Source organism: Marmota flaviventris, chromosome 8, assembly GCF_047511675.1.
Source record: "Marmota flaviventris isolate mMarFla1 chromosome 8, mMarFla1.hap1, whole genome shotgun sequence".
In the NCBI taxonomy this organism is placed as follows: Eukaryota; Metazoa; Chordata; class Mammalia; order Rodentia; family Sciuridae; genus Marmota; species Marmota flaviventris.
Window position 1 is genome coordinate 46,795,778 of NC_092505.1, and position 9,289 is coordinate 46,805,066.

The following is a 9,289-nucleotide window of genomic DNA, read 5'->3' on the forward strand; positions in this document are numbered from 1 at the left end:
TACTGCCCTTCCATTTCCCCTGCTTTTTCTTCTTCTTCTTTTTTATTTTACTTTAAAAAAAGTGTTTGCCAATGAGTGAAAGTAGACACATCACCAGCAGCTGCAGAAACACATGGCTCCCTAGTAATGATAGTATTTTGAGGAGAAAGATCAGGGATTAATTTGGTCTCCAAAGCAGAGAGAGGTAGAAAGCCAAGTTGTGAATGCATTTCTAGACAAGGTCCCATTGGATTGGCTATATTTTTGAAGGTCCTCATCCAACCACATTGATATCAGTCAGAGTCAAGGAGGTGTTCAACAGTGGAGGGGACTTTCAAAAGTGAACATTCCTACCCTTTCCTGTGTTAGCAAAAAGTGAAATTCTATGATTTGGACTCTACAACATGTATCTTTTGATTTTTTTTTTTTTTTATATTAGGGAGATTATACAAAGGTGTCTTTGTATAGGGCTTAGGAGTAGGTCTGACTGGGTTACAACATACCATGCTGTTTGTAGAAACTGATTCCTGTGTCACGCATCTGTTCATTGTGGCTCCAGTCATGCTTTGGAAGACTGAGGTCACAGCCATGTTTTGGCTTCATACTTGTTTGGAATCTTCTTTTTGAGTGGAATATGTGGATGCCATTTCCATTTTCCCTGAGGGGAATGGCACTTAGTGAAGAACATGATTGGGTCTAAGGCTAACCACGTGCTGCTGGTAAGGTTTCACCCTGAGTTCCCTCAAGCCCCGTGCTTTTGGATAGTTCTGGGCCAACACTAATCCCCATGGTGTTTTCTTTCCCAGTTGTCACAGATGAGACCTTGAGCTTCATTCAGAAAAGCAGACGCCTCCTGGTTGTCCTAAGTCCCAACTACGTGCTCCAGGGAACCCAAGCCCTCCTGGAGCTCAAGGCTGGCCTAGAAAATATGGCCTCTCGGGGCAACATCAACGTCATTTTAGTGCAGTACAAAGCTGTGAAGGAGACGAAGGTGAAAGAGCTGAAGAGGGCTAAGACGGTGCTCACGGTCATTAAATGGAAAGGGGAGAAATCCAAGTATCCACAGGGCAGGTTCTGGAAGCAGCTGCAGGTGGCTATGCCAGTGAAGAAGAGTTCCAGGAGGTCTAGCAGTGACAAGCAGGGGCTCTCCTATTCATCCCTGAAAAATGTATGAAAGGGAAAATGTAAAGAGTAACGAGAACCAAGGGTACTCCTGGGGGGAAGAGCCCCCCCTTTTTCTTCCCAGTTTATGGTTTGATAAGCAGAAAAAAATTCTCAGCCTCCTCATAGGGATAAATTCAGAGTGACTATCTGGATGGCTGTTTTGCTTCTCAGGCATGACTAAGGTTTAGAATGATAGTGTCAACAGTCTGTTCCCAGTCTCTGATATTCACGTGTTCTTTGCAGGTAAAGACTGGGTTGAAGTGAATCTCCTCTTTTACATCCTCCATCCCTGCCCCCCCCCACACACCTCAAATCTTAACCTTATAGAGCAGCTGTGTCTGTGGATTTAAAAATCCCTTTACGAAACGTTACTTGTTGACGGGTATTATAATTTTCTGAGTAGAGTATTTTTTTATTTTATTTTTACTCATCCATTAAAAAGATAATCAGGGTCTACATCTATTTTTTCTGAGGATAAACAAGCTCTTTTGCTCATTTGGCTGTTCAATACACCACCACAGCAAGACCGACACCCACTTAGGAGGTTACAAAGCAATATAACTAAAAATGTCTCTGATGATTAATTTAAAGGGCATGTTGCATTTCCTCTTACTATATCACATTTGCCCTCATCTCAGGTAATTGATGTTACATTTATAAACTTGAAAAATATATCATAATTTTTAATTACCGTAAATCCTTGATTATCTTTGGATTGATTCATATTTATTACTCCATCTCCCTCTCTACTTGTATCAATCACTCAGAATTTGTAGGTTAAAAAGAAAAAACAGATTTTCAGGTGGCTCTATACTTGGTTCAGTCTGAAAGGCAACTTCTAATGGTGCTAATGGAGAGCAAAATGCTTTTAGGGCATTTCTAACTTGTGAAAAGAGTGCAGAACAGGATGTTTAGCAATTTGCCTTTTAATCCAACCTTGCTAATGTGAAAACTAGGAAAATGATTTCTCCTCACTTTTTTGTGTCTCCTCATTGTAATGTGTGGAGATTAGATTTAGTAACCTTGACAGTTGCTTTTAGCATTAATATTCTAAAAGAATTAATTGTACTTCCTGTAATTTATTCACTAGCACAGGTAATACCTTGATCCAAATAAGTCCATCTGAAAGGTCATTGTCAATGAAACTTTTCTGGTTGGTTTTAAGTAAAATTTTAATGTTCTTCAGACTTGGAAAAGTAAAACTAAGTGCAGAGTTTACAAAGTAGATATCTATGTTACGTGTAGAAAATGTATATATGTGTATATATATATATACACACACATATAAGTATACATATATATATAAATATCCACACACCTTAATTTTATATGCTCGTGTGTACATATATTCACACACAAATTGTGTATGTGTGTATATGTATGAATCCACATGCGCATGCATTATCTATGTGTATATACATATACACAGACACATATGCATGTGCTCATCTTTAAACAGCCATTAGTAAGATATTACAAACCACTATAACTCTTGTCCAGTTTTTAAATTATGTTCATACTGTAATGCTTTTGTGTTGGTGTTGTCAGTTCATTAATATTATTTGTGAATTTGCTGCTCACAGAGCGGTACTTGTCATTAGTTCTTGCCTTCCCTACACTCATATAAATAACTTATTATGGCTACAGCTGATCTGGCTTGCAGTGGACTCTGTTGTACACAGAACTTCTTTAGTCACTGCTAAACGGTAGCCAGTTATCTGGTATTAATTGATTTTCTACTGTATTCCTAGAAGACATATTAAGAAATTAAGCCATGCTAATCCTAGTGCTCAACTATGTAGACTTTTAAGTAATAAAAGAAAATAAATATACCTATAAATGAGTTTGGAGGATACTATGAAACACGATAATTCATAATTTAAGGAGGCCCTTGTCCTAGTAGTATGAATTTTATTATGCAATTCTAAAACTGTCTTCTACATGTAAGCATCCTTTATCAGTGTTAAAGTCCATAATACATAATTTTTCTACATAGAAATTATTGATTACTTTAAATTGAAAAAATTATTCCCTTTTGGATTCTTGACTATAAAGCTATGATATGGAGTCACTCTTGGAATGAATATTTTAGCCTTTTTAATGCTTTTTCTTATGATAAATCATAATTATTCCCTCTACTAACTCTTTATTTACAAGACCAGAGGTGAGTTGACTCTGGAGTAGCACTTAATATCAATCATTTTAGGAGCTTTAGGTCAACAAGGGGTGGTCTCATTCCCAAGGGGCCATTTTCTTGCGATGCTGCATTTTTTTTTTTTTTTTTTTGCACTTTGGGGCTTCATATTTATCCTTAATACCATAGGGGCCCCTGGAAACTCCATGGTGTGTTTTTCTATTTATATTCCTATCTTTCATATTGAGTTTTTCCAAATGCTATAATATAAAGCAAATCAAATCTAATTTGTCTCATCCTGATAGAACTTACTTTAAACATGTTTTCTATTCTAGAAGATTCCCCTTTGAAGGATATAGGGACACATACTCATAATTTAGAGAGCAAGAACAAATAATTTCTCTTATAAAGTTTTAGATCTATGACATCAGTACCTTCTGCACCCAGGTTAACAAAGAACCATGCTATGTAGAGTGTCTAATTACACAATCCCATACAATTTATTGAATTCTCTTTTGTATTGCAGCTTAAATGATTCTTAGGATTCTAATAAAAAAAGCATTCCATTGTACTGGGAACAAAAACATCACTCCACTTGTTAATTACCCATTTTCTTTCTATAGGTTTTAATATTTTAAGATTATCTTTTTAATTTTATTCGTGAAATTTTGTATTTTCCATTTTTCATTTGATTTGTAAATTTACATATTTTTAAAATAAACCATTTATTTTCAGCTTTGAATTTTATTTTGTGCATGTGTTTTATATCTTTATTTTCATGTTAAGCATAAGGAATAAGAATTAAAATGATCAATTATTGCACTATAAAAAGAAATGAAATTATATTTAACTTTCTTTCTGAGAGATATCTGAAGATAGTGGGAACTTCATATCAACAATGTGATATACCAAACATGGGAATGTGTCTGTATATGTGTGCATGTGTATACAGTGACAGAGGGATACAGAGCATGGAGGGGGAGAGAGAAGAGAATTATTCTTTTCAAAAAAACCACAAACATTCCTTTAGGTTCAGCTTAGAACTTTAAAGCTTACAGGAATTTCTTACCTTTTAAACTTTAAAGCAACTCCAAGGCAGCAGCTTTGGCAGAAGAAATTAATGCTGTGCGTTAATAGATGATAATTTGAACCAAAGATACATTTTTCTCACAAACTTCAAGTAAATAAGTGAAAAATATTTGGAAATGCATTTTCTTTTGTGATAATAATATTAAGCCCTTAGGTACAAGACTGTCTTCATGCTAAAAAGAAAAAAATTCCCCATTTCATCATTTATTCCAATAGCATTTATTGAGCCCTGTAACATCCTCTGTACTAGTTAACTTTGTAAAAAAAAATTTTGCTGAAGTATTTTCCTCTTGCAAACCACTCCCCAAAGGGTAAAGTTCAAATCAATGCATCGAAGTTACAAGGAAATAGATTTCAAATCAATTGGAAACAACTGTGTCAGAGTTGAACAATAATGAAATTCCCTAATTTTGGACATGCTAGGTGAATCCTTATAAGATATACATAAGCAGAGACTTGATTGATTCATATTAGAGTTTGTATGTGAAATTTCTATATTGGATAAGTGGGGATAAGTTTTAAGTTGCTTTCAACCCCCAAAATATTAAATGATCTCCTAGAACACAGTGGTGACTCTTTGGAAGATTCCGTATCAGCATTTTGGTAGCCTCATTTACTGAGCTATTACCTTGTTAAAAGCCTGAAGATACTTTCTTCAGTCACTCACTGGTGCCACTAGATTTTTCACACAAGTAAATTTTCAATGTGATATGAGATACACATTTAGCAACTAGCCGGTCTTATTTCTCTGTTTCTACCCATGTGACATAAAGTAACTTTAGCAATGAGCTAGGAGATTATTTCAACAGTGCTTTTGATCTACATTCATTTTAAACTAAATACCCAGAATTTCAAACCCTATTATCCTCACCAATCCATGTATCAAAGTGATATTCTAAAGTTAGTATCAGGAATTGATAAAAATTCAACAAAATTGGTCCATATATTATTTTAATAAGCACTAGACATTGAATAATAATTTAATCATATGAGCTGTTCACATGACTACTGCATGCTAGACATTTGCATATAGATACCTCATTTGTTTTACATTTCTACAAGTTTTCCCTTATCTTATGCATTTCATAGAAGGATGACCTTAGATTCAAAAATGTTCAGACTAAAAACAGACACTGGAAAACCAAGATTTGGATTCAGATCCATCTTCCAGATTAGGTGCACCTTTTTGCTACTGTACTTCAAGTTTTATTGGAGGGAGGAGGAGGGGGAGAGAGGGAAAAGGAGGAAGAGAAGCATACTTGTCCACTTTTATCCTAACCAAAGAACAAACTGAAGTCATAGTTTTCTTCTATGTAAATTCCAGAGGGAATATGACTTTAAAAGATGGGTGAATCCTTGAGTGTGGTGGAATTCTGGACCAGAACTATGTCTTCAACTCCAATACAGTGCCATAAAAGAAAACTGATGTCACACCTGTATAGTCACACCTCACTTTTTTTTTGAGTCAAACAGAATAAACAATCTAATTTAGTAATCCCTCTTCAAATAATATTTACCATTAAAAATGATAATAGCATCCATCTTAAATATGAAGGTTTCATAATATGGAAGGTATTTTAAAAATATGCAGTGCAGGAGGCAGCTTTCTTTAAAGTACCAAGTGAAGAGAATTCTATGTATAGGCCAAGCCCCCTTGGAGGAGCATCTCCACTCTCAGTCCTCAATGTCTGGAATTCTGCCACTCATATCTTTATTTAGCATTGTCCTTTTTCAAATGTAAATCCCTCACTTTCTGGAAGGGGAATATATTAAAAAAAAAAAAAAAAGAAAGAAAACATAAGCCCTGAAGACAATTTTTTAGAAGATCTAAGACAGTTTTACTTTCAACTGTGGTATCTCCACTGGAAAAAAAAAAAAAAAAACAAACTCATATTTTCTTAAGGTAATATTTTGAAATAAAGTATACCATACACACAAACACATACATAAGTACACACACAATTTGTGGAGTTTGCCCAAATCCTCTACACAAGCCATGTTGTCTTAAGGTTATTTTGCATTTCTCATGAACCAGAAAAAGCAGTAACTTCCCACTCTGATATTCTCTAATTTATTAGATGCAGCGTCAAGAGATCCTGAGTAGGAACAGCAAGCAGGAACAAAGGAGTTACCAACACACACACACACACACACACAGAGATTCTGAAGAGAAATGGACATTTAAATTTGTCTTTCAATACCAAAAATTTCCAAAATAGCTTTTTTTTTTTATTCTTGATAAAAACAGTTAAATGTCAAAAATTGAGCACATTGGATTTTCATTCAAATTCATGTTAAATGCACTGATTGGAAAGGATTAATCTACTTTGGATCCTATCTCTTCATTCCCTGTCAAGTTCATTAAGATCAAATTTACTGCGAATTTACAGTTTGTCATGACAAACTGAAAAGTCTCTCAAAAAGTGTGGGCACAACCTCAGTCTGTCTTTGGCACGTGATTTCAGAGTTGTCTGTGGCTATGATTCACACATTTGAAGTTCCTTTACTTAAGATAATCGCATTGTATAAGTTCCCAAATCTCACAGTTAGTTAAGAACTGCATTTATTTGAAGAAGTTTCCTTTGGGATCTGTCCAAATCCACCTTAGCAACTGTTAGAAATGAATGCTTTGCCAGAACTATTAACTAATTTATTGATTTTTGTCTATTGTCATTATTTTTGCTTCTTCTTGATTATAAGGTCAATTTTTACAACACACACATACACATACACAAACATACACACTTACACATAAAGAAGAGAAGGAAGGAAAGAAATAAATCTTAGTTGATAATAAAATCAGTACTGGGTCCAAAAATGTTAAGTACCAAGGGATATAACTGAGGATCTTAGGAAGTGGTAATTCCAATTGGTCTTTACCAATCAGATTATGTCAAGAACATTTCCTTTGCTATTCAAAGTGCTATTCTTAGAAGATACATATAGAACTGAATATTATTCAAAGGAAAATGATGAGAGTGAGAAAGAGACTGGAAATTATGTCATTTATGGGAAAAAAGGAAAAATCCTGAATTTATTTAATCTACAGGTAAGAAGAAAATACAGTAACATCACAAAAGTTGTCAAATATTTCAAACATTTGAAGATGTCAGATCTAAGACCATCAGATAAAACTTGCAGTTATGAAGATTTCAAAAGAAGCAATAATCTACACAGCCCCAAATTAACTGGATTTTAGAGATGGTTCACTTAATTCCTGAACCATTTTCTGGCTTTTCTTTTCTAATAGTAAAGAAAGACTATTCAAGAAGGGACTACTACAAGTAGGGGTTTTGCAATGGGGACATATTGAATTCAAATCCTTCCTCATCCTTGAAGGTAGCAAATCCTTTGAAACTATTAATAATAAAGGTACAGACAACATTCCTTAATTTCCTGACTAGGTGGATTATTTAGCACTGAGATCCTATATTTTCAAAATGTTTGTTCCTTGCCTGTCCTTTGTCAGATGCACAATAATGTACTGGGATGTATAGAAGTTTTCACGGACACCGTGCCATCTTTTCATTTTCCTGTAGATACAGTGGAAGCAGTTTTTGATTTCATTCAGAGGAGCCGAAGGATGATTGTTGTCCTGAGCCCAGACTACGTGACAGAAAAGAGCATCAGCATGTTGGAGTTTAAACTGGGTGTCATGTGCCAGAACTCTATTGCCACCAAGCTCATTGTGGTGGAGTACCGTCCCCTTGAGCATCCACACCCAGGCATCCTGCAGCTGAAGGAATCAGTGTCCTTTGTAAGCTGGAAAGGAGAAAAGTCCAAACATTCTGGCTCCAAATTCTGGAAGGCCTTGAGGTTGGCTCTTCCCCTGAGAAGTCTGAGTGCCAGTTCGGGCTGGAATGAGAGCTGCTCTTCTCAGTCGGACATCAGTCTGGATCATGTTCAGAGGAGAAGAAGTCGTTTGAAAGAGCCCCAGGAGCTCCAGAGCTCAGAGAGGGCTCCAGGTGCCCCTCCTGACCCTGGCACCTTGTCCAAGCACCGAGGGAAGCCCTCTGCAGCCTGTCGCTGCTGTGTCACCTACTGTGAGGGAGAGAGTCACCTCAGGAGCAAGAGCCGGGCAGAGATGCAGACGCAGCCCCAGTGGGAGACACACCTCTGTAAGCCTGTTCCCCAAGAGTCAGAAACTCAATGGATACAAAATGGCACAAGATTGGAACCCCCTGCTCCCCAGATCTCAGCTCTTGCTCTTCACCATTTCACAGATTTGTCCAATAACAATGACTTTTATATCCTATAATTACTGTGTGGGGTGGGTGGTGGCTTCTCTCTCTACCAGTCCTCTTTATGTCATGAAGCTTAGGAAATGACTGACATTTTTATCATCTAATGAACTATCAGATGTATATCCCTTTTATTGATTTTTAAAAACTATTTATTTCTAGGAGACAAAAGACCTGAAGGACCTGAATCCAGAGTTATTGCCTCTAACGGCCTCAGAAGAGCACACTCTTCTTGGGTCCTAGAAGGTCAGTATGTGAAAGTTGCCTAAAGTCTGAACCTCTATCTTGCCCGAAGGTTTAAACCCAAGCTAAGATTTTAAATATGTGTCCTATGAGTTAGTTGATTGATCTTAGTCAGGTGTACTTGGACTATGACACTGTAGGGTGTACATTTCCCCAGGGAGCACCATGGGAAAGAGCTGGTTCTGGTGAAAGTTGTAGGACAAAGCTCCAGAGAAAACCTACAGCACATTTTCCCTCAAAGAACCAAACATACCCAACCAGGGATATATGGTGTTCTCTGTCTCACTGTAAACTAGTGTGCTCTAAATTTCCTAACATTGTTAGCATCAATAAAGTTATATTTTTATGTCATTTCATTTGTACTAACAAATTTTTAATTTCTCTCTTCCCTTCTACCTATTCTGGCTTTTGTATTCAAATCTGAGGAGTATTCCATTTC

The 9,289-nt window shown here is 36.2% G+C and overlaps 1 protein-coding gene across 2 annotated transcripts in view; it reads left to right on the top strand.

The window, feature by feature from the left end:
• Il1rap (interleukin 1 receptor accessory protein) overlaps positions 1-8,624 on the top strand; it is a 132,973-nt gene extending 124,349 nt beyond the window's left edge. The window contains exon 11 of one of the 2 annotated variants that reach the window (XM_071615194.1): positions 7,906-8,624. In XM_071615194.1, the coding sequence (XP_071471295.1) occupies positions 7,906-8,624 (719 nt within the window). Of the gene's footprint in view, positions 1-785; positions 4,008-7,905 lie in introns of those variants that run through there. The other variant, XM_071615195.1, reaches the window with a different exon arrangement.
• Positions 8,625-9,289: the final 665 nt, after the last annotated feature.